This window comes from Macaca thibetana, chromosome 3, assembly GCF_024542745.1.
Source record: "Macaca thibetana thibetana isolate TM-01 chromosome 3, ASM2454274v1, whole genome shotgun sequence".
Taxonomy (NCBI): domain Eukaryota; kingdom Metazoa; phylum Chordata; class Mammalia; order Primates; family Cercopithecidae; genus Macaca; species Macaca thibetana.
Genome location: NC_065580.1, coordinates 7,846,164 through 7,872,783, shown reverse-complemented (window position 1 = coordinate 7,872,783; position 26,620 = coordinate 7,846,164). Strand labels below are relative to the sequence as shown.

At 43.3% G+C, this 26,620-nt stretch overlaps 1 protein-coding gene and 1 pseudogene across 1 annotated transcript in view; one reads left to right on the top strand and one right to left on the bottom strand.

Moving 5' to 3' along the window:
* RHEB (Ras homolog, mTORC1 binding) overlaps positions 1–26,264 on the bottom strand; it is a 53,099-nt gene extending 26,835 nt beyond the window's left edge. Inside the window, exon 1 of the mRNA XM_050785934.1 lies at positions 25,789–26,264. Within this exon, the coding sequence (XP_050641891.1) occupies positions 25,789–25,840 (52 nt within the window). The 5' untranslated portion in view covers positions 25,841–26,264. The remainder of the gene's footprint in view (positions 1–25,788) is intronic.
* LOC126951629 (eukaryotic peptide chain release factor subunit 1-like) lies at positions 8,566–9,784 on the top strand (annotated as a pseudogene).
* Positions 26,265–26,620: the final 356 nt, after the last annotated feature.

Here is a 26,620-nt window from a genome sequence, read left to right as displayed (position 1 = left end):
CGAATAGTAAATTGGGATACCAGAATTTAAAACTTATTTCTCCAGGGTGAAAACTGGATTCTCAGACTGGCCCTGGGAGAAAGGTATTGTTCATTAGCAGAAGTGGCACTGAAGAAAAATGACGTTTCCCTTGGGTCTCTCCTCCCTGGGGCTCTCCCGCTAGGGTGAGGTCATTAATTATTTAAATAATCCAGAAGGGATAGGAAGGTTATGTTTGCTAACATGCTGTTTTCTGCCATTTCCATTGAAAGTGCTATTATTAGATAATTAGTGTTGAAATCTTGACAAGTCAGCATTAAATGCTAATGAATCTTCATAAATAAACCCCATCGCTCATTTTCAAGTGTTCTCAGTTCTAGTTATAATTTCTGGCTTTAAGGAGTGTCTTCTGGAGACGTAGTTCACATCTTTTGGTTAGGATTTTCATGTAGTCTGCTTGCAGCCATAAAAAGGCATTTGTGATCTCTACTGTGATCGTCTTTAACCTTTTTCTCTCAATAACTTCATATATTTACTTTGGCTTTTGTCCTTAGCAAATTCAGGTCTGGAAACACTGTTCTTTGCTGAAGACAATCTCACACTCCAGATCAACTCTTTGGAAAAATGTTACATGAAAACTACGTAGGAGTGATCCCAAATAAATGGAAAAGTAGCCCATACTCAGACATGTGTTTATCCTCAAACACAAACCACTCATGTAATGACATAAATTACTACAAATGCTTTAAAAGGCAGTATCTCAATTCCCACAATTAACTGTCAAATATTCTTCCTCCAAACCAAAACCCACCTTAATTTTTAAAAATAAAAATTATTTTAAAAAATTATTCTAAGCGTTTATCGGGGAATAGCATCATATTATTTTTTTTCCAATGATAAAATGGTACAGTGAATTTTTCACCTGGTATTTTCACTACAGAAGCTGTATGTACTTTCAGGGGTGTTGACTCAACCTTATACCTCGTGATTATTGCAAAACAGGCACTGTTTACAGAATTATTTTAAGTTTTCAGATTAATATTGACTTTGTTATCATGATTATTCTCCTAAAAACTAACTTTTTAGCCAGGTGTGGGGGCTCATGCCTGTAATCCCAACACTTTGGGAGGCCGAGGCGGGTGGACTGTTTGACCCCAAGAGTTTGAGACCAGTCTGAACAACATGGTAAAACCGTATCTCTACAAAAAAATATAAAAATTAGCTGAGTGTGGTGAAGTCTCAGTTACTCAAGAAAGTGATGTAGGAGGATCGCTTGAGTCCAAGGGTTGAGGCTGTGTGCGTGAGGGTACCACTGCCCTCCAGCCACAGTCTGTCCCCCCTCCCACCGACTCCCTACAAGCCCAGCATTTTCCCAAACAGTTTATACATTGCTTGTTCACTGGGATATGATGGGGAAGACCAGATTTTCAATCTATTAACTAGTCTATCAAGGCATTCTGCAGAAAGGGGAGTCCATTAGAACCAATGTAATGTATCTAGGACACAACCCATTCCAGGGCTGCTTTCATCACCTCAAATTCATAACATAACTTTAAGGGGCTTTGATGACCATGGACACAAGCTAACAGCTTAGCCTGAAAGCCCACTGGCCTTTGCACCAGTAATCCTCTCCATGCCACTTCAGCAACCCAGCTCCTGAGCATACCAAGAAGTGCCTGGTCACCACCCAGACTGCTGTTCCTCTGGCATCTGCCCTTCCTCCCACCTATCAATCAATACACAGGACCATGTATTCCCCAGTGGTCTCCCTTTCTGATTCTCATCATCTAATCCAAACCATCTCTACAAGCAATGTTTTCAAATCAGTGGTGTGGCCTAACTAGTCATGAACTCAATACACTGTGCCATGACCCACACTATTTTTTTAAGAAATAGGAATGCCAGCATGGACTACAAACAAGAAAGGTGTTATGAACCTTCTATCTCAGTTATACACACATTTATTACTGGGTCACAGTGTAAAATGTGTTTCTTACTAAGGTGGCTGCAGACAAAAATGTTAGAAATATACTAAACTATGACCTTGAATCTCCAATCTCCACCAGGTTTCTTTCTTCCCTACACAGTATAAGCCCCAAGACAAATCGTCCACTGCGCTGTTCTAAGAAGTCTCCAATTTCCCTTCTATAGGGCCCTTTAACGAACCTGATTTTTTATTTTTTTGAGATGGAGTCTCGCTCTGTCACCGAGGCTGGAGTGCAGTGGCGCAATCTTGGCTTACTGCAAGCTCCGCCTCCCAGGTTCACACCATTCCCCTGCCTCAGCCTCCCAAGTAGCTGAGACTACAGGCACCCGCCACCACACCCAGCTAATTTTTTTTTTTTTTTTTTTTTTTTTTTTTTTTTTTTTTTTTTTTTTTTTTTTTTTTTTTTGAGACGGAGTCTCGCTCTGTCGCCCAGGCTGGAGTGCAGTGGCGCGATCTCAGCTCACTGCAAGCTCCGCCTCCCGGGTTCACGCCATTCTCCTGCCTCAGCCTCCTGAGTAGCTGGGACTACAGGCGCCCACAACCGCGCCCGGCTAATATTTTGTATTTTTAGTAGAGACGGGGTTTCACCGTGGTCTCGATCTCCTGACCTTGTGATCCGCCCGCCTGAGCCACCGCGCCCGGCAATTTTTTTTTTTTTTTTGTATTTTTAGTAGAGACGGGGTTTCACCGTGTTAGCCAGGATGGTCTCGATCTCCTGGCCTGGTGATCTGCCCGCCTCAGCCTCCCAAAGTGCTGGGATTACAGGCATGAGCCACGACACCCGGCCACAAACCTCTATGATCTTAATCTAATCAACTGCCTTTGTAAGCCTGTTAAGCTCAGCTACAGAAAATTCCAAAACCATGTGGGTTGGTGACCCTTAGCAAGCTAAGGTCTATCCCTCCACAACCCATTGCTTTAGAATCCCGAGTGGCTTCTTCCTTGCCTCCAACAGTAGTAATTCTTTCTCAAAGTGTGGGCCCAGCAGCTTACTACTACATGGTAACCTGTAAGAAATTATTGAGCCCCACTCAAACCTACTGGATGGGCAACTCCAGAATGGAAGTATGAACAAGTCCCCTAGGTGATTCAGTTGTGCAGTTCTGATGTTTAGGAGCCACTGCCCTCATGCAACAAGTTCATCTATTATCACCTATCGTCTCCAGGGTGTTCCCTAATTCTCCAGCTCCTACCAGCAACTCAGTTCATAATCACTTAAAGGACACCTACTATGGGCCAGGCACTGAGGATATGCTATGACTTCTGAGCTATGAGGAAGGCACTCTCAATGTCCCAATTGCTGCTATCCTCTACTCACCCAGTGTCCTAGCCTTGGTGCATACGCATCAAACACAGTGACTGGAGCCCCTGAGCTGGGCACGTAGCCCTGTCTGCCTTACACAGTCTGACGTTTTCACTGGAGGAAGAGTTAGCCACCCTCCCCTTTCCACAAAAGTTGTTCTATCCCCTTGTTCTCTAGATCCCACACTCCCTCCTCGTCTCCTCTGAACCTTCCTCCTTATAAACACATTTTTGGTTTACCTCATTCCATGTGGCTTGTTATAATGGTATCTCTGAAATATTTAAATAGATTTAAAAATCCAAGGGGGCATATTGATTAGGCTCCCCTTTGCTCTCAGCGTTACAGGGAACTCTTGCTGGATGCTGCAGTCGTTGGGTGCCACACACTCGACCATGAAGATGAATGCACCTTACAGAAAACGATCTCAGCCACTTACAGCTCCATTTTACTCATCCTAAATTAAATGTGCCCATGGGGATACACCTGTGCGCCCTGTAGAACTCTAATAACACCCCTGACAAAAGGTGTGTAGGTCCTGGCTTGAGGAGCCTTCAAGCAAAAGGTCAGACAAATAGAGGTTAAAGTACTGGAGGCAATTAAGGAAGAGAAGCAGCTCTCCAACTTTAGGAGAAACATCAATGAAAGAAATCAAACATCAATGAAACCTGCAGAATAGAACTCAGTGAATACCACTGAATTGAATGGATACAGTAATCGTAATCTCAGCAATTTTGGAGGCTGGGCTGAGGCTGGCAGATTGCTTGGGCCTAGGAATTCAAGACCAGCCTGGGCAACACAGTGAGACCCCCCGTCTCTATAAAAAAAAATGAAAAAATTAGCAGGGCATGGTAGTGCACGCCTATGCTCCCAGGTACTTGGGAGGACCACCTGAGGCCTGGAGGTCGAGGCTGCGCTCCAGGCTGGGTGACAGAGTGAGACCCTCTCTTAAAAAGATACAATTGAAAAGCTACTGGCCAGAGGCAAGCGGCAAGCTGTGACTTCTGGATGTCTACCTCCCTATTGACTAAATGATGACATTCCCGCAGAACAGCTATTAGGTTTCTTCCCTCCAGCTTGGTTATACATTTACTTAAACCTCTACCTAGTTTCATCAGTTACAAACAGAATCCCTTTTGTAGAACAAGAAGATTAACTCTCCAATTGTCCCTTCTCTCAGTTCTACCTCCTAACAGCTGTATTTTTACAGTTCCAAGCATGGCAATATTCCATTCCATTCCATTCTGAATCCCAAGTTTTCAAAGTTCTGACTACAGATTAATTCATTCATTTACTCAAGTATCTATCTGTTAAACAGCTACTAAGTACAAGGCACAATTCTAAGCATGGGAATACATTGGTGAATAGACAGAAACCCCTTCCTCAGTATATAAATTCTAATGGGGAGAAACATATTAAAAATAAACACAATTGGCCGGGCGCGGTGGCTCAAGCCTGTAATCCCAGCACTTTGGGAGGCCGAGACGGGCGGATCATGAGGTCAGGAGATCGAGACCATCCTGGCTAACACGGTGAAACCCCGTCTCTACTAAAAATACAAGAAAATTAGCCGGGCGAGGTGGCGGGCGCCTGTAGTCCCAGCTACTCCGGAGGCTGAGGCAGGAGAATGGCGTGAACCCGGGGGAGCGGAGCTTGCAGTGAGCCGAGATCGCGCCACTGCACTCCAGCCTGGGGCACAGAGCAAGACTCCGCGTCAAAAAAAAATAAAAATAAAAAAATAAACACAATAGGCCAGACACAGTGGCTCACGCCTATAATCCCAGCACTTTGGGAGGCCAAGGTGGGCGGATTGCCTGAGCTCAGGAGTTTGAGGCCAGCTGGCGAAACCCCGTCTCTACTAAAAATACAAAAAATTAGCTGGGCATAGTGGCACGAGCCTGTAATCCCAACTACTGGGGAGGCTGAAGCACAAGAATCACTTGAACCTGGGAGGTGGAGGTTGCAGTGAGCCGAGATTGTGCCACTGCACTCCAGCCTGGGCGACAAGAGTAAAAAGGGAGGGAGAGAGGGAAGGAAAGAAGGAAGGAAGAGAGGGAGAGAGGGAGGGAGGGAGGCGGGGGGAAAGAAAAGAAAGAAGACAGTGGGTAAAGGTTTAGGATTTAAACTCAAGATCGTGGTGTGAATCCTAACTGTGTCAAGACATTGAAGTTAAGCGCTCTGGGCCGCAAAATCTCTCTGCATCATAATTATTAAATGAAATCACAGATATAAAGCACAGTACCTGGTACCCATCACATACATATTCAGTAAACAGTTATTCAATTCTGTACCACAATCCCATAGTCAATCAAGCTTTTCCCAAATTATGATCAACACCTTGAATTCACAAACACCAACTTAAGTCCTACTCCACGTGTAATTGTGGAAGAGTCAGTATAAAATACCTGATTGAAACCTAAAAGGAACCTGTAGTCTCAACAGGGAGAAAGGTACTACTAATTGTGAAAATCAAATATTACCCTCCTCCACCTTAGAAATGTCTTTTGTTTGGAGACAGGGTCTCCCTCGGTTGCCCAGGCTGGAGTGCAGCAGTGCAATCAGAGCTCACTGCAGCCTCCAACTTCTGGGCTGAAGGTATCCTCTTGTCTTAGCCTCCCAAGTAGCTGGGACTACAGGGGTGTCCCTATCAGGCCCACTGAGTTTTTTTTTGTAGAGATAGGGTCTCACCATGCTGCCATGCTGGTCTTGAACACCTGGGCTCAAGCGGTCCACCCATTCTGTCCTCCCAAAGTGCTGAGATTATGGGTGCGAAACCACTGTGCCTGGCCTGAAAATGTCTTTAAAAAAACATGCTTAAGATTTTCTTTCAAAAGCCACTAGGGGTTTTCCAGTCAGAAGAGTGATATGAGAAGATGAAACACTAGGAAGATGAGAATGCGATTCTGAAAAATGGACTAGAAATAAAAACTGGACTTTTTTTTAGTCCACTTCAATATAGGTACTTATTACAAACCAACAAAAAAAAAAAAGGGAAAAATTAATCTCTCAGAAAAAAATAAAAAAATCTTAAGAAGAAACAAAGTATGTATCTGATTTCAAGACTTACTAGGAGTCTAAGTAATTAAGACAGTGTGGTACTGGCCTAAGGACAAACACAGATTAATGGAAGAAAATGCACACTCCCAAAATAGAGCCATACATATGTATGATCAATTGATTTTCAACAAAGAACGGTCTTTTCCAACAAATGGTGCTGAAACAACTGGATGTCAATATCAGAAAAAATAAGAGGCTGCGGCAGTAGCTCATGGCTGTAATCCCCACACTTTGGAGCCGAGGTGAGCAGACAGCTTGAGGTCAGGAGTTTGAGACAAGCCTGGGCAACACAGCAAGACCAGCCTCTACAAAAAAATTTTAAAATAAAAACAGAAGAGAGAGAAGCTTGGCTTGTATCCTATAAAAATGTATAGGATCCAAAATTGATCATATTGCTTGAGCCCAGGATTCAAGACCTGCCTGGGTAACATAGCGAAATCTCACCTCTACAGAAAATCAAAAAATGAGCCAGGTGTGGTGGTGTGCTCCTGTGGTACCAGCTACCAGGGAGGATGACGTGGAAGGATCATTTGAGCCTGCCAGGTTGAGGCTGCAGCAAGCTGTGATTGTGCCACTGCACTCCAGTCTGGGTGACGGAACAAGAGCCTGTCTCCAAAATCAAAAAGATCATAGACCTAAATGTAAAAGCTATGAAACTTCTAGGAGAAGCATTGGAAAAAAATCTTTGCAAACTTGAGTTGGGTGAAGATTCTTAGGTATAAAATTCAAAGTACAATCCATAAAAGAAAAAAATAACATCTTGGACTTGATCAAAATTAAAAACTCTACTAAGAGCCTTGTTAAACGAATGAAAAGACAGGCCACAGACTGGGAGAAAATATGTGCAAAGGACCCACAAGTAGAGTATGCCTAACCCTCACGACTCAACAACAAGAAACAATCCAATGAAGAAACTGAGCAAAAGATCTGAACACTTTTACAAAGAAAATATGCAAGTGGCAAAGCATATTAAAGATGCTTTTAACATCATTATCCATTAGGGAAATGTAAATTAAAAATTACAATGAGAGGCCGGGCGCGGTGGCTCAAGCCTGTAATCCCAGCACTTTGGGAGGCCGAGACGGGCGGATCACGAGGTCAGGAGATCGAGACCATCCTGGCTAACACGGTGAAACCCCGTCTCTACTAAAAAATACAAAAAACTAGCCGGGCGAGGTGGCGGGCGCCTGTAGTCCCAGCTACTCAGGAGGCTGAGACAGGAGAATGGCCCGAACCTGGGAGGCGGAGCTTGCAGTGAGCTGAGATCCGGCCACTGCACTCCAGCCTGGGCGACAGAGCGAGACTCCGTCTCAAAAAAAAAAAAAAAAAAAAAAAAAAAAAAAAAAAAATTACAATGAGATCTACACACCTAATTAAAATGGCTAAAATAAAAAATACTGGCCATCCCAGTGCTTGCTAGGACGTGGATCAACCTATACGCTCACCCACTGCCTGTGGGAATGCAAAATAGTGCAATTTGGCAAGTTCAGCAGCTTCTGAAAAGCTTAACCTACACTTACCATATGACTCAGTAATCTCATTCCTAGGTATTTATGGAAGACAAATGAAAATTTATGGTCAATACAAAAACCTGTATTTGCATGTTTATACTGGCTTTACTAATAATTGCCCTGAAGTTGAAACAAACCAAATGTCCTAAATTATGTTAAACCCACCCCACAGCCTTGCACTCTGCCCCGGCGGAAGAAGTGATATCACGGGCACCATGTAAGCGCACTGCAACATATGCAGCTCCCTGGTGAGAGGGAGCCGGCGTCCTACCAGCTGCTGCTGCCCAGGACTGGGCCCTTAGGGAGGAGGAGATGAGAAGATGGTGGACGACCCCAGTGCTGTGGACAGGAAGGTGGAGATATGGAAGATCAAGAAGCTCATTAAGAGCTCAGAGGCGGGCTGGGCGTGGTGGCTCACACCTGCAATCCCAGCACTTTCAGGGGCCGAGGCAGGCCTGCGGATCACCTGAGGTCAGCAGTTCAAGACCCATCTGGCCAATATGGTGAAACTCCGTCTCTACTAAAAATACAAAAATTAGCTGGGCGTGGTGGCACGCGCCTGTAGCCTCAGCTACTCTGGAGGCTGAGGCAGAAGAATCTCCTGAACCCGGGAGGCGGATGTGGCAGTGAGGTGAGATCATGCCACTGCACTCTAGCCTGGGCAACACAACCGTCTCAAAAAAAAAAAAAAAAAAAAAAAAAAGAGCTTGGAAGCGGCCTGCAGCAATGGCACCAGCATGGTATCATTGAACATTCCTCCCAAAGACCAGATTTCACCAGTGGCAACAATGTTAGCAGATGAGTTTGGAAATGCATCTAACATTAATTAATGGCAGGAGTAAACCACCATTGAGTCCTGGGAGCCATTACATCTATACAACAAAGGCTCAAACTGTATAACAAAGTACCTCCAGATGGTCTGGTTGTTTACTGTGGAACAACTGTAACGGAAGAAGGAAAGGAAAAAAAAGAAAGTCAACATTGACTTTGAATCTTTCAAACAAAATTAATACGTCATTGTATTTGTGTGACAACAAATTCCATGCTGGGGCTCTTACAGCACTACTTTCAGACTATAGCAAGTTTGGATTCGTTGTAATAGATGGAAGTGTGCACTTTTTGGCACACTCCAAGGAAACATTAAGAGAAGTCCTGCACAAATTCACTGTGGATCTCCCAGAGAAACACAGTAGAGGAGGATAGTTAGGCTTGCTTTTTGCCCGTTTAAAAATGGAAAAGCGACATAACTATGTTCAGAAAGTAGCGGAGACTGCTGTGCAGCTGTTTATTTCTGGGGACAAAGTGAATGTGGCTGGTCTAGTTTTAGCTGGATCCGCTGACTCTGAACTAAATCAATCTGGTGTGTTTGATCAGAGGTTACAATAGAAAGTTTTAAAATTAGTTGTTATATCCTACCGTGGTGAAAATGGATTCAACCAGGCTACTAAGTTATCTACTGAAGTCCTCTCCAAAGTGAAATTCATTCAAGAGAAGAAATCAATAGAACGATACTTTGATGAAATCACCCAGGACACGCCCAAGTACTGTTTTGGGGTTGAAGATACACTAAAGGCTTTGGAAATGGGAGTTGTAGAAATTCTAATGGTCCATGAAAATCTGGATATAATGACATTATGTTCTTCATTGCCAAGGCACAGAAGAGAAAATTCTCTAACTCCAGACCAAAAAAAGGATAAATCTCATTTCACAGACAAACAGACTGGACAGGAACATGAACTTATCGAGAGCACGCCCCTGTTGGAATGGTTTGCTAACAACTATAAAAAATGTGGAGCGACATTGGAAATTGTCACAGATAAAACGCAAGAAAGGTCTTGGTTTGTGAAAGGATCTGGTGGAATTGGAGGTATCCCGCGGTACGGAGTAGACTTCCAGGGAATGGAATACCAAGGAGGAGACAATGAATTTTTTGACCTTGATGATTACTAGGTAGTTGACATAGGTCCGGCAAAATGTGCCTCACCCTCCAGCATCCAACCCAAGGAACATACCCATGGTGGAATCCAAACAGATCCCTGCCTTATAACTGGAACATTTCCAGAACTTTATCCATGAGCACTGGTTATTGAAAAGACAACCGACACAAAACCAGACCCAATGCTACACTTTGGTTTGTCGTGGTGTCAGCGCAGCAGCCTACAACTAAGTTCCTAAATGCCACTTTGGACTAATTTAAAAAAGAATCCCAGTTTTTACTTTTACTTGATGGTGAAATTGGTTGCTCTTGTACTTTATGAAAAAAAAAATAATTTTTAACCTTCATATATAGAAGTAAAAATACTTTAACTGCTGTAAACCTTCAAAAGTTATATGAAGTGAGATCATACTGGCTTATTTTGATTGCAGAAAAATTAAATTGCTGCATTTTGCAGTGACCCATTTAAATGGCATTCCCACCTTAGACTGCATAAGAAATATATGTGGTGAAATGCTGGAATCATTTCTCTCTTGGCCTATTTAATGTTGAAAGGATGAGCTAATAGGAGGCAATTTCAACTTCACTCCCTCACGCTACCCTGTCTTCCTCCAGACTGGCAGTTTCAAGGATGCAATCTGCATTGCAAAATCAAACTGACTCATGAAGCATTAGGGCCAGTGCACTGTTTACTTCCATCTGTTTGCTGACACATTTGTGCCCCGCGCTTGGGAGTCCTTTGTATCAACGTTCTGACAAGAGTCCCTATAACCTTAACGTACTCGAAACCAGTTTGGGTTGGATATGTTGGGGCTTCTGTGCTATCGCTGGGATTGGGGGAAATAAAACATGCAATTTAAGTGGGGGGAAAAAATTCACCCAAAGGGATACAGGCATCCCTTGGTATACAAGGGGGACTGGTTCCAGGATGCTCGAGTATACCAAAATCCAAGTGCGATGAAGCCCTGCTTTTCACCCTGCAGAACCTGCATATGTGAAAAGTCAGCCCTCCATACATGTGGGCTTTGCATCCATGGAATACTGTATTTTCCATCTGCATTTGGTTGAGGAAAAAAAACCCTGCCTATAAGTAGACCTATGCAGTTCAAACTGTGTTGATTAAGGGTCAACTGTCCTACTAAGCAATACAAAGGAATTAAATAATGGTATGTGTACACATGAATAAATCTCAAATGTGTTGTGCTAAGTAGCCAGACGCAAAAAGCTGCATAATATATGGTTCCATTTATTGGGCATTCTGATAAAGACAAAACTATAGGACAGAAAACACAAAGGGCTAACTAGAAACAGGCACAGGATGCTTTCTGGATTGATGGATTGTTCTACAGCCTGACTGTGGATGTAGATGATTGCAGACTTGCCAAAACCTGTTGAATGCTACATGAAAAAGAAGAAATTTTCTCAAAGTTTTAAATTTTATTTTTCCTTTCTTTTTACAGGTGTGGGACCTCAAGTTTTTTTGTTTTTTTTTTTCTTTTAATCTTCACCCTTACCTCATACATAAAAACTAACTAGAAATGGATCAGAGACCTAAACATAAAAGCTAAAACTAGAAAAATTCTAGAAGAAAACATGGAAACAAAAAAAAACAAACAAAAAAAAACTTTATCTCAAGTCCAATAGAGCTTAAAGGTGAAAACAAAAAAAAACAACTTTATGATCTTCAGGTAGACAGATTCCTGACACGATACAAATAAACAAAAAACCAAAAAAACGATGAACCGAGTTTCATCAAACTTACAAACTTCTTCTGTTCTCTGAAACACAGGAACAACAAAAAAGTCACACTAGGAGAAAACATTATATATACATCTAAAAAAGGACTTTTATTCAGAATATATAATTCAGTAAGAAGAACCTGATAATCTAGGCAAAAGACTTGAACAGACACTTCACAAACCAAGATATCCAAATTTCCAGTAGGTATATGAAAAGACGTTCAACATTCTTAGTGGGAAAATTCAAATAAAACCACAACCTACTATCTGAGAATGGCCAGAAAGTTAGAAAGGCCGCCAATACCAAGTATCAGGGAGGATGGGCAGAGCAACCAAAGCTCTCATCTGCTGCTAGTGGAAGCATAAAATGGTCAAAATGTTTTGGAAAAACAGTTTGGTAGTTTCTCCTGAAGTATACACTTAACACATATGTGACACAGCAATCCCACTCCTAGGTATTTACCAAAGAGAAATGACTGTGTGTCCACAAAGACATTTACTCAAAATGCTCATAATAGCTTTATTCTTAATAGTGAAATACTGGGATAGCCCAAATATCCACCAATAGGTGATCAGATAAACAAATTAAGGTATATCCACTCAACAGAACACTACTCTGCAATAAAAAGAAATTATACATGCAACACCATGGATGAATCTCAAAAACATTATGCTAACTGACATACAAAAATGAGTATATATTGTATGATTCAATTTATGTGAAATTTTAGGGTAAGAAACTAACCCAGAATGATTGAGAGCAGATCAGTGCTTCCCGGGGAGCCGGGGTAGGGTGTGAGGGACATGAGGGAACTTGTGGGGATGATGGAATGTTTCATATTTTGATAAAGGCGGAGGTTACATAGGTGCATAAATCTGTCAAAACTCATCCAACTCTACACTTAAAATGGGTATTTTACAATATGCAAATTATACCTCAATAAACTTGATTTAGGAAAAAAAGAGTTTTTTTTTTTTTTTTTTTTGAGACAGGGTTTTGATCTGTTGCCTAGGCTGGAGTACAGTGGCAGGATCATAGCTCACTGTATTCAAAACTGCTGGTCTCAAATGATCCTCCAACCTTGGTCTCTCAAAGCACTGGGATTACAGGTGTGTGTCACCATGCCCAGCCCATTTACTACTTTTTACTAAACAGTATGAGATGGTAGTTATTAGCTATGTGACTTTGGGCAGTTTTCCTGAGTGCTTTTCCTTATCTGTAAATGGACGTAATAATAGCACCTATCCTATAAGGTGCTTTGTGAGGATTAAATGAAAATATCTAACAAACATCTGGCATGTAGTAAGTGCTCAGCAAATCTCATTATTATTAATATTAGTAATACTATTAGTAACTGCTCCTAGGCAGAAATAATCTGCTTAGGATTAAAAAAAGTATTTTCAGAATTATATCTAATAAATTAACCTGAAAGATGACATACAGTTTATTTCAACTAAAGCCTCAAAATAACACAACAAAAATAACAAACACATACATATGCCCCTAAAGCAGAAAATCACTGTTTCACAGTTACCCACAGCTGTAGTACGAACCACCCCACAGCTGACTGACTGACACCATCCATTTCATGTGCTCATGGTTCTACAGTCAAAGCTGGGCTCACTTTTAGTTTACTCTTTGGGCTGCCTTTATCTGGTGGGCTGGTGGTGCTACACAGCTGGGAAGGCGGGGCATTCTCCCTTTCTTTGTGTCTCCTCCTAACATCCACTGCATGTCACTTGAGGCTCCCAAGAACACAAAAGCAGAAGCTGCCAACTTCTTAGGGCTTAAAGCATGGAACTGGCACATCACCATCTTTGCTGCATTCTGCAGGCTCAAGACAGTCCCAGGGCAAGCACAAGGAATATCAGGAGAGTGCCTCGTTGGGGACTAACAATAGAACAGACACCAGAAAAGCAGACTTGGTTTGTAAAAGGCAGAAAAAGACTGCAGACTCACCTGGGTTATAAATGGAATGAAACCTGAATCACCATTGTTAAAAGGCTGGAATAATAATGAATCGCATAAAGGTTTCTATGTGTTCCTTATATGACACACAATGCCAATCATATGCTTAACAATCGTATGCACCCACTCTAGTAAGAAATGTGTAGATCCCTATGTAGGATTGGTGGTTGTTGCTTTTTCGAGAGGGAGGGGTGATATGTGCTGTGTTGCGGCGTGTGTCTATGTATATTACACACACATATATATATATTAGTGTCACTAAGGAAGTGTTTTGAAAAAGTGTTTACGATTCTAGTGGGAATACCAATCCCCACATGAACGTCATATACAGTCGGATGACAGTGTGTGATGCAGAACATACACATCTTAATTATTGAACAGAACCTAAAAAGTGAGACACTGTTAGAGTTTACAGGACATTCTCACATGAATTATCTCGCTTGTTCCTGTGAGCTAAGCAGGGTTGACATCATGTTGTTTTTTCTCACACCTCTTCCCCAACTTTAAAAACAGATGCTGGGAGATTTTTAAAAAAGGAAAAAATTAAACTGCAATTATTATTATTATGACAAAGACAAGGCAGAAAAAGTAAAACTAGTTCATAAAATTACCCTTTCAAATACTTACAGGTAATCCTATTGCCAATTATAACGCTACCAGATATATACCACTGAGGAAAATAAGAAATATGTTTATTTATATAACATGAAGGACTAAGTTTCATAGATGAAGAATTTTATTAATAGGATTACTAAACTAAAGGAAAATAAAGTGCTAACCAGAAAGGCCATAAAACTGTTTCCCTGAAGACTTTAAAAATAGGATATTCATCTCTAAAGGATGGTTTAAAGATAAAGCTGAGGTGGAAGGCAGTAATAATAGCCCTGATAAACTGCAGGAAATTAAATGTTTAACAACAATGAAGAATGAGTTTTCCTAGAATTGTGGCCAATCTGGAGAGAAGATCCGGGACACAGGTGAGGGTGGGAAAGAGCTAGAGAAAAGCAAAGACAAAAATTCTCTAATTCTTAAGATATTAAAGAACATGAAATTTAAGAATGATCAAAACTAGTAATAACAGAGTATGAGGAAAATGAGATATGAAATAGAGTATACTCATCTGTCAGCCTGAATGGTTAAAACCATTCATGTTTTAGAAAGATAATTTCTTCAAAAGTTCTTAAAATCTGCACTGACCTCATTATCAACACCAATTCACTCCTCACAATATCTGGGCTGCCCAATATACATGGCAGCCAGTAGCCATACATGGACAGTAAGTACCTGAAATGTGCTCAGTTCTGATTGAGATGCCTCACAGTGTAAGTATGACAAAATATACAAATATCAACAATATACATCACATGTTGAAGTAACATTTTGGACATACTGAGCTAAATTAAGTATATTAATTTCACCTATTTCTTTTTACTTAATATGGCTACTGGAAAAATCTAAAATTACATTGGTTTTTTTTTTTTTTTTTTTTTTTTTTTTTTTTTTTTTTTGAGACCTCAGCCTCCCACTTTTGTACAGACAGGGTTTCGCCGTGTTGCCCACGCTGTTCTGGAGCTCCTGAGCTCAAGAGATCTTCCCACCTCGGGTCCCAAAGTGCTGGGATTTTAGGCGTGAGCCACTGCACCAGGCCAGATTATGTTTCCATTGGACAATGCTGCTCTGTACCCTTGTTTAAGGGAAAAGGATCATATTATTTGTATAAAGTTAGCTCCCTAAATTTGTGCTCCAGAAATACTTCCACAGAAGTCTAAAAAAAACGGAAGGTAGGCTCATTTTGCGTACAGCTCAATTTTTTAGGACACTGCTCATACAGAAACATGGTTAGAGTAAGAAAGCAATTTATTATTATAAAACATATTCACACATTTTTGTAGCACTGTTATGCAGAATGAAAAGATCTAGAGAAAGAGCCCAACTCCCCCTCCCCGCAAGCAGGAATGACAAACATCCTTGTAGTAAGACACTGCCTGCCTGAGTGGGCAGCGTGAGTGTGTGGGGCCAACTGGGTCCAGCAACCTCTTTTGTCTCTGGGGCAATAATCCTGCGGTGTGAGGGTATGCTTGGTCAAATCCTTGGGTGACACAAGGACCCAGGGGCAGCAAACCCTCAGAACCCTAGTTGTAGGCACAGCCACCTGTCTTCTGGACCATGGGAACTGTGCCCCGTGTGGGTGGTTGCTAGGGCCTCCGTGGCCAGAAAGCAAGGCAAGCGTGTGCATCTGGCAGGTGGGTAAATGAACCTAGTCCGCCCCTTAAACTTGCTCCTGTTCCATCATTTCTGATCTTACCCAATGGCAACATGACCTACTCAGGCACTCGCATGAGAAATCTGAAGGCTACTTCACAGCTCCCACATTGATCTTGTCCATTCTCCCTCTAAGGAAATCTCCGACGTGTGTCCTCTTCATCTCATCTACTCTGTGCCTTGGCTGGTCTTCCCATTTCTACTCTCTTACCACCCCCACCCACTTCACAGAACAGCAGGAGGGATGGAAGCCAGGATCAGCACACTTCAGACCAGGGGCCAAATTTGGCCTACAGCCTGTTTTGGTTTTGTACAGTCTATAAGCTAAAAATGGTTTTTTCATCTTTAAGTGGTTGGAAAAAGAAACAGTATTTCATGATACTGAAAATCAGATGAAGTTTAAGTGTTATATCCATAAATAAAGTTTTACTGGCGCACAGCCACACCCACTCGTCGATGTATTGTCTGCAGCTGCTTCCGTCCTACAAAGGCATAGCTGCAACAGAGGCTACATGGCCTGCAAAGCTTGAGATATTTACTATCTGGCCTTTTACAGAACGAGTCTGCAAGCCCCTGGTATAGATTATCATCTTATTTGTTGCTTAAAACCCTTCAGTCACTTCCCAGTTTCTAGAGAAAAGTCTAAAACTTTTCACAGAGCAGACAAAGCTGTTCTTGATGGACAGTTGGCAAACACATGAATCTGGGCCTCTCTCACACCTCTCTTACTCACACCTCACCCTTCTCATTCACTCAGTAAGCCACACTGCCTTTCCTTTAAAGACAATTCTCCCACCACCCCCACCCCCACCTGATGCTCAAGTTAGCCCTGCCTTTCATTATTTCTCTCAAGCACTTATCCCAACTGTATTTAAATAACAATCGTGTCGTAGCTGGTTAAAGACTGCCTGCTCTGGAGCCACTGCTTGAGTTCAAACACTGGCTTTGTCACTTAACAACAGTTTGACATTGGGCATGTCACATAAACTTTTTGTACTTCAGTTTCCTTATCTGCAAAATAGGTGTAACAACTGTACCTACCCGAGTTTAAAGGCTACTAATACATGTGCATTAAGATTGTACCCCGTAACAGTAAATGCTTCAAAAGCACCAACAATTATTCTTCTCAGTAGCAGGAAAAGGTTCCTGTGGCTCCTCAACTAGATCGAAGCTTCTTGAGGGCAAGGATTATTAACTGTCCTAGCTTTTGTGACTGGTACTAAGTAGACCATTTATTCAAATGCTTAATGAACACCTAGTTGAGTAACACATAACACTCACAAACCGTCCTCTTCAACCAACAGATGCAGTGATTCAATCTTTGGGGGCCTGGCCCAACTGTTCTCTTTCAAACAAACGCCAAATGTGACTGAGATTTTAAAGCCAGCAAAATACAGGTGCAGCGGCTCATGCCTGTAATTCCAGAACTCTGGGAGGCGGAGGTGGGTGGATCACTTGAGTCCAGGACTTTGAGACCAGCCTAGGCAACAAGTGAGACCTTATCTCTACAAAAAAATAAAAAAATAGCCAGGGCATGGTGGCACACATCCATAGTCCCAGCTACTCGGGAGGCTGAGGCGAGAGGATCCTTGAGGCTGGAAGGTTGAAGCTGCAGTGAGCCGAGATTGCGCCAATGCACTGCAGCCTGGGTGACAGAGTGAGACTCCGTCTCAAAAAATAAAAAATAAAATAAAAATAAAGCTAGCAAAATAGCCAGACATACTTATATCTAAGACATAGGAGTCTTAGAAAAGCATTTCATCTCATAAAACTGTATTAACTGTAAAAGCCCATATTTGCATACCCATTTACAAATGATATACTATGCCATCAGGCAGTTATTAACATTCAACTCTCAATTCTGCAAAGGGTGGGATTATGTATCTTGCTAAAACACCAACTTCACTTTCAAATGTCCATGAAGAGTCCTTCTGCAAACATGCAAGCACAACAAGAAGAGAAATGGGGAAGAGGAAGACTCAACTCTACTATAGGTAAGACACAAACCAAGTAAGCACAACACTTTGCAGTGAATTCTATCAGTATCTTTAAATTGCCCTGCTTTCTTAACTTGCCCATAAGAGCACAACGTAAAGGCTTTTCTAGCACTTCCTGTTCTAAACTAATACCAGTTTAGATTTAAAGCTCCAATCCTACAGGGAACTCCTTTTTTTGTAACCAGAAGCCTAACATATATTGAAGAAAATTAAAATACTAAAGTAGTATTCCAGGACTTTTAAAATGTTAGATTTCTTTCTTTTCTTTCTTTTTTTTTGAGACACAGTCTTGCTCTGTCGCCCAGCCTGGAGTGCAATGGCGTGATCTCGACTCACTGAAACCTCCCGCTCCCGGGTTCAAGTGATTCTCCTGCCTCAGCCTCCATAGTAGCTCGGATTACACGCACCCGCCACCACACCCAGCTAATTTTTGTATTTTTAGTAGAGACTGGGTTTCACCATGTTGGCCAGGCTGGTCTCGAACTCCTGACCTCAGGTGATCCACTCGCCTCGGCCTCCCCAAGTGCTGAGATTACAGGCGAGAGCCACCGCGCCCGGCCAATTATATTTAAAAATCAATCAAGCAATTCACGTTAAAAGGACTCAGCAGTTTGCATTCTCACAGTTAGCAGTGTGAAGAAGACAGATCGTTGAGTACTCTCTCAATGTTAAGATTTCATTTGGTACTTCATAATAAACTAGAACTAAGAATGAAGGTTCCTTCAAGTATGATCCCTAAAGATTTCACAATGCTCTCACTTGCACAATCATGTGCACGCTCAGTTCTGATTTATTCAAGTGACTAAGAACAATCCAGCCATTTGTAACAACTATTACAGTTGTTATTGTGAACTTGTTATTCTGAATCTTCACCCAAGAAAAGCATTGCGTGTTTCTGACTTCCACAATCACAGGGAGAGGTGGCAGTGTCTCATTCTGGGATAAAGTTGCTATTTTTACTTGTGTACTCCTCCCCCACTTCATCCTGATACTTGTATTTAAAAACTATATTATTAGTATATGGGTCTCTGGTATCCTGCCACTCTTTGCAATTTTCACTACTCTCTGGGAGCCTCACCATCACCAGGTCCAAACACAACTCATCCAAAAATGCACCACAATCAGAAACCAAACCAACAGGCACACAGATATCATAACTCTCCTGATGTTCTCTGGCCTCCCTCGTGCTTCCTTCCATTCTCAACCATGCCAAGTTCTTTCCTGCCTTGCCATCTTTGTCTCTCACAATGCTACAGGGCCTCTCCTAGGAGGCTCTTGTAAGACTGTGGGAACCACATCGCTGTGAACAGCGTCAAGGATGCAGTCACTCTCAATTCAATTTTGCACAGCAGTGAGCAAGATCCTAGCTTACAACAATTGAATGGTTCTCAAAGGGTGGTCTGTGGACTTCCAAGGGGTTTACCAAAATCTTTTCGGGGGCTCATGAGGTCAAAACGATTTTCATAGCAATATTAAGTTATCATTTGCCTTTTCTACAAAGTTCCCAGTTGTACTAAAGGTGCAAAAGCAATGTTGGGGAAAACGGCTAGCTTGGCACCCCTTGGCATGAATCAAAAACAGTAGTTACAAACTGAGTGGTAAGTCACTGTATTCTTTACTGCCATATGTTCACAGTGGGAAAAGAGCTGTTTCCACTTAACGATGTCCTTAAAAAAGCAGTAAAATTATATTAAATGTTGACCCTTTGGTACATGTCTTTTGAATATTCTGCATGACAAAATGAGATGCACGCATAAAGCACCTCTGTTACATACTGAAGTATGATGGTTGTTTCCAAAAAAAGCACTTGTGCAATCATTTGAGAAGTGATCTGAACTGGCCACTTTTATCATGGAATGCCTTTGTTACTTGCAAGAATGATGACAAATTATCATTATTGCAAATGTGAATAGCTGGCAGACATTTTCTTGAAAATTAAAGAAACAGAACAGTCAATTCAAGTAAAAACTAGTAGCATGTTGCCAAGAAAATTATTTGAACTCAAGGAGGAAATTAGAATGTTGGAAAACTTGCACTGCTCATAGTGAACAGTGTTCTAAAACTTAAGACTCTGCAGAGATTGGTGGTGATATTAACAAATGTGATTTTTAAACATGCTTGTATATTAAAATGTGTCAACATGTGGAAGATCTGTGTAACGATGAACAAATATTTTCCAAATGACCAATGATGCTACAAAACCAGGCATGGTAGAAGATCCATTCCAAGTATAAAACAGACCTGTGGAGTTGGGCAAATTCATCAATATGATTTCAGATTGCATAGTGTAACTATTCTTCCAAACTATCACTTATGAAGTTTTGGTATCAAAGAATATTCAGCTACCTGAAAAAGCTATTCAAGTACTCCTTACTTCATTAAAATAACGTTAAGGGAATGAATTCAGGAGCAGATATGAGAATCCAGCTGTTAAGACATTAAAAGATACCTGCAAAACCGTGAAACACCCTATCAAAATTGCAGTTGCTTTTGTGGCAGAAACTGGCAATCTAGTTCTAAAATTCAATGTGAAAATGCAAGGAACTGAGAATAGCCAAAAACATCTTCAGAAATAATAAAGTTAGAGGACTCATATGCCCCTATTTAAAAACCAGCTACAAAACTACAGTAATCAAGATCGTGTGGTACTGGCGTAAGGACAGACATACAGATCAATGGAATGAGTGAGTCCTTGTATTTATGGTCACTTCATTTTGGACAAGGGAATTCCATGAAGAAAGAACATTATTTTAACAAAAGAAGCTGGTGCAACTGGATATCCACATGCAAAAGAATAAAGTTCTGGCATCATATACAAATATTAACTACAAATAGATCACAGATCTAATGTTAAGAGTTAACAGAATAAAACATCTAAAAGAAAATGTAGTAGTAAATCTACATGACCTTGGATTAGGCAATGGCTTCTAAGATGTGACACCAAAAACATAAGTGACAGGAGAAAAATAGATATATCGGCCTTCAAATTAAAAACTTTTTGCTTCAAAGGACACCATTGAGAAGGTAAAAGGACAACCCACAGACAGAAGAAATTATTTGCAAAACCTATGATACTACTTCACACCCACTAGGATGGCTAAAATGAAAAAGACAGTAACAAGTGTTGATGAGAATGTGGAGAAAATTAAACCCTCATACACTGCTTATGGGAATATAAAATCGTACAGCTGTTTTGGAAAACAATTTGACAGTTCTCCAAAACATTTAGCACGGAGTTAACCATAACGACCCAGCAATTCCACTCCTAGGAATGTACCCAAGAGAAATGAAAAGATATGTCTACATAAAAGCTTGTACAGGAATGTTCAAAGCATTATTATTCCTAGTAGCCAGAAAGTAGAGCTCCAAGTGGTGGCTCACACCTGTAATCCCAACACTGGGAGACTGAGGCGAGAGGACTGCTTGAGGTCAAGAGTTCAAGACCAGCTTGGGCAACAGAGCAAGGTTCCCACCTCTACAAAAAAATTAAAAAACTAGCTGGGTGTGATGTCACACACCTGCAGTCCTAGCTACTCGGCAGGCTGAGGTGGGAGGATCATTTGAGTCCAGGAGGTTGAGGCTGCAGTGAGCCATGATAGCTCCACTGCACTTTAGCCTGAGCAACAGAGCAAGACCCTGCCTCAGAAAAGTAAATAAATAAAATATAATAGCCAAAAAAAAAAAAAAAAAGAGAGAGAAACCACCCACATATCCAATTGACAAATGCATAGAAAAAATGTGGTATGCTCACATGATGGAATATTAGTCAGCACTAAACAGGAAGCGGCAACATATGCTACAACACGGACAAAACCTGAAAACATTATACTAAGTAAAAGATGCCAGACCCAAAAGACCACATATGTATGTTCTCATTTATATGAAATGTCCAGAGTAAGTAAATTCATAGAAACAAAAAGATTAGTGGTTGCCAGGGGCTGATAGGGAAGCAAGATGGAGAGTGACTGCTAATGAGTACAGTTTCTTTTTGGGGTGATGAAGTACAGAGAGATATAACCCATAGGGACAGCAAAATAACATTTGGCACTAGAAAGTCATAATCAGAAATCTGAATTCGGATTATGCTCTTGTGCAGAACAATGAGTAAGACTGAAAAACAGTAATTTCAAGTTTCAATACAAAGTGGCCACTTCAGGACTACCCCCACCCACAAGTATACAACATCAGAATATTAAGCACCTGAATATACAATTTCACATACTGGTAGATTTCATACATAGCAAATATTGTTTTGCCTTTCAATTTTTCAATAAAAAGTGTCATCAAATGATAGGTTAACTTAAAAAATAAACAGTACGTCAGAATCTGCTAGGAACAACCAAATATTTAATGACATCTTTCCTCATGAAGACTCTAAATACCACCCAAAACATTTTGACAAAGTAATAATTTGAGTACTTTTGCTGAATTGCCTTCTTCCAAACCACAAAGCTGTTTCATTTTCCCCCTATGATCTTTCACATGCCTGTGATCCCACCCCTCTTATTAACCGTATGTAAGAGGCTTATATATGACAACCAGCTTTTGATTACGGTCTAATGGTAAACTAGGTTACCAAAGCTCTCTGTACAGGTAAAATCCCAGTGAAACACGTACCAGACTGAAGATAGTTTACGTAACACTACCATTTTAACTTAAGTTTAGTTACTTCCTATTGCGGGACTACTCTGCTGTGGTAGAGACAACGGAATGTCAGGGAGCTGGTACTTTTGGCCACCACAGGAACAGTTAATACAAAGCACTCCCTGAAAGCCAGACTCCCAGAGTTACAGGTGACATGTCCTTAAAAGCTTTAACATTGTAAAGAACAGGAAAAGTACAGGAGATTGGGAGGGAGAATTGTATAGATTACCTGAAAATTATATTTTCCCTATTGGTAGTTCTGACAAAAACCTGAAAGCCAAGTAGAGGGCTGGGCATGGTGGCTCACACCTGTAATCCCAGCACTTTGGGAGGCCGAGGCAGGTGGATCACGAGGTCAGGAGTTCAAGACCAGCCTGGCCAAGATGGTGAAACCCAGTCTCTAATAAAAATACAAAACTTAGTTGGGCGGGGTGGCAGGCGCCTGTTATCCCAGCTACTTGGGAGGCTGAGGCAGGAGACTTGGTTGAACCCGGGTGGCAGAGGTTGCAGTGAGCCGAGATCGCACCACTGCGCTCCAGCCTGGGTAATAGAGTGAGACTCTGTCTCCAAAAAAAAAAAAAAAAAAAAAAAAAGAGAAAGCCAACTAGTAAAACAAACATAGCATTTTGTTGTTTTAGCTGAAGACAACTTTAAAAATAAAGTTTGTGGCATGACAAAGTCACAATGACAAGTATCCTACTAGTCAAACTGGTTTAATGTACTTAAGAGAACATTCTAAGAAAGATGTGGAGCCTTTTTCTATGGCTCTACCCCCAGAATATAGGAGAAAACAGCTCAGCATCACAAAAGACCACAATCTAGAAACACATGTGCTCAGATTTCTCTGGTATAGCACCATTTGCAAGCTCCCAGAAGTGAGCATGCTGAGTAATCCTCAAAAGGGTGGCTTACTAGACGAAACCTGCTGGCAAAACCGAATCTCCTTCCCCTGCAAAAGACCCCACAAACTACAAAATATCCCGGCTCATAATACACTTTAAAATCAAATGGGGCTGGGTGTGGTGGTTCACGCCTATAATCCCAGCACTTTGGGAGGCCAAGGTGGGAGGACCACCTGAGGTCAGGTGTTTGAGACCAGCCTGAGGGTTGGCCATGTGGTGAAACCTGTCTCTACTAAAAATACAAAATTAGCCGGGTGTAGTGGTGCATGCCTGTAGTGCCAGCTACTCTGGAGGCTGAGGCAGGAGAATCGCTTGAGCCCTGGACGTGGAGGATGCAGTGAGCCAAGATCGCGCCATTGCACTCCAGCCTGGGTGGCAAGAGCCAAACTCTGTCTCAAAAAAAAAAAAAAAAAAAAAAAAAAAAAAAAATCAAATACAAGATTGGGAGCAACTTAACCTCTCCAAAATCGTTTAATATGACTACGCTTGAAAATAAGTATGGAGAAGTGGGGTAGGTTGCAGAAATATGAAATACTGAAGACACAAAATAGGGACTAAAAGTGACCCTGTAACCCACCGAAGACTAAGTTAGCACAGTATTTAACAAGCAGCACTTTAAAATAATGTTTGTGAAGAGACGGCTAAGGGGTGTCCTGTCACATCTCCGTCCTCAGGAGGAAGCTGAATAGAGGGGAAGATAAAACAGAATGGATTTCAACTGGACACAAGGAACTTCTTTAGCAAAAAAAACACAAAAAAACAAAAAACAACAACAAAAAAAAACCACCAAAAAGTGATAAAACTAGCCCTGCTTACCAAAGACTAGAGCTACCATTTCAACATTTTAAAAGGGTAAATCAGTCAGGATCTTTAGGTCATTCTCTTGGGTTGAAATCAAGTAGCCGAGGTACTTGACCATAATGTGATTATTCAGGGGCTATTTTCAAATAGTTGGCAATAAGTACTTACTTGACTGACTAGGGAGGGCTCACCCAAGAGCCAGGACACCTCGCGCTCCCAACTCCTCAAAATGCAGAGGAGGAAATCAAGAGAACAGAGACAAGAGCATGGATTCAGGCTGCCAATAAAGGTTGGATCCCAGGTTCCATGTAGATATTTGAACAGTTAGTGACTTTGAACCCCTCCATTTGATTCGTGGTTACTTCCTGGCTGCAGCACCGCATCGCACAAGAGTTCCCCCTACGACTCTGGGCACCCCGCATCTCTAGCCAAGCTTCTTCCAGCCCTTGACTTCCTCCAGCTCTCGACGGAGAGGTAGTAAAAGGATGAGTAAGCATGCAGTGGCTGATCTTGGTCAAAGAGCACAGACCCTGGCACCGGCGGTGGAAAGCGCAGTTGGGGAGTGCATCCCGCGAGCGGCTGGCAGGTACAAGCTTCCCACGACACATGCTGTCACCCCGTTCCGCAATCACCGGAGCCTTTGAACCCTCGCTTTCACCTCCCCATCCCCCCAAATGTGGCCCGGCGCACGTCTTCTATAGACAGTTACTTCAAAACAGCCCGAAAAGATGAACGTAATTTCTCCAGGCTTCCGGATGTCGGCAGACAATACAGCCTCACCCTGAAGCGTGTCTAAGTTCGATCGCTCCGGTTTCTCACAGGCCAGAAAACCGCTTGTTCTGTGACACCCCGTCCGCCCCCCAACCCGACCCTAAGCCACCTTATTCAGCAGTAAGGCGACGCTAGGAACCGTTTCAAATGTACGTCAACCTTTTGGGGGAAGAAAAAGAAAACAAAAAGACTTCGGAATTACTTCAACAGCGTGGTTGCAAGTACCTGACCTTATTCCTTCCCGAAGAAATATAGGCCACTGAGAGATCAGACATTCCTTTTTCTCTGCCTTCCTACCCGGGCCGCCAGCAGCATCTCCAGGGCCTCCAGAGGGGCCTCTTTTGGGGGCTCGCCTAGGTTTCCTATGTACAAAACTTGCGTTCAGAGACCAAACGTTCTCTAAGTCCCTAGTTTTCTTTACAAGGGTAAACTTCACCACAGATGGAATGAAGCCGAGGTGCTGCTTCCTTTGTTAAAATCCCACGGACTTTCTTTTCCTTGCATCGGGGGCGGGGTGGGGGAGACCGCCAGCCCCGGTCACGCGCGCCCGCGGCGAAGGCGGGGAGGCAGGTGTGACTCCTTCCTCGCGGGAGCCTCTAGCGCGGCTCCCCGGCGCCGCCTCATTTCCCCAGACGAGCCCCGGACTCCTCGGCGGCCGGCGGCCCCCGCCCCGCGCCTCCCACGCCCTCCGCCCGGCCGCCACCTGCCCGCCCGGCCCGCGGAGGGCGCCCGGCTACCGCAGCTCCTCGACCGGTGCGGACGCCGCCCCGACCGCCACCACCTCCGCTCAAAATGGTGGTTACGAAACGCGCGGCCCCCGCCCGCCCCGCCACATGGCCGCGCCGGCTCCAAACTTCGCAGGCCCGGCAGCGACCCGGCTTCCAGGCGAGGCCCCGGCGGCGCGAGGAGGCCGCGCGACCACCGGCCACTCACCCACAGACCGGTAGCCCAGGATCGCGATCTTCCGGGACTTGGACTGCGGCATCTTGGCGGCCTCCTCAGCCCCGGCCCAACCACATCAACCGCGACGGCGGCGGCTCCTGCTGCTGCGATCGGCGGCGGCCGCGCCGGGGGAGAGCGGCATACAGAGCAGGGGCGGCGGCGGGCGCGGCTGCCTCTAGCTCGCTCGCTCGCTCGCTCGCTCGCGCGCTCCCAACCGCCCGGAACCGACCGCGCGGCGGCGCCCCTCCCCCCACAACACACCCACGTGACCGGCCGGCGTCAGCACCGCCCCTCCTCGCGCCGTGGCCCGCCGCCTCCGCCCCCTCGAAATACGCGGGGGTGCGTCGGGGCGACGTTTTACTTTAAAGGCAAAAAAAGGGGACGCCGCGATGCCCCCAGAAAAGTCACGACTGAAACTCGCTGCGTCATGACCCTCCCACCTTCTTCCGCCGCTTTTTAATTACGCCATTCTCCCCGAGCGCCGATTGGACGGCACCTGCACAGCCGCGCGATGACGTGTCAGAAACTCCATCTCCCATTGGGGGAGGCAAGGAGGCGGGGCGGAGGAGGCGGGGCTGGCCACCCAGGAGCTAAAAATACACCGCGCTGCTACAGCGCGGTTGGGCGCCGGCGAGGTTTGAAGGCTTCAAACTTCCAACCGGTTGGGGGCGGGCGGGAGAGGCGGAGAGACAAACGGTGGCTCCCCGGTGATTGGCCGGAACGGAGCGCAGGGCGGGGCAATAGGTGGGAGGTGCGGTGATTGGTGATAAGCTGAGCGGTTGGCGGGTTCGCGCCCGCTGAGCCCGTGAAGGGCGCGAGGCTC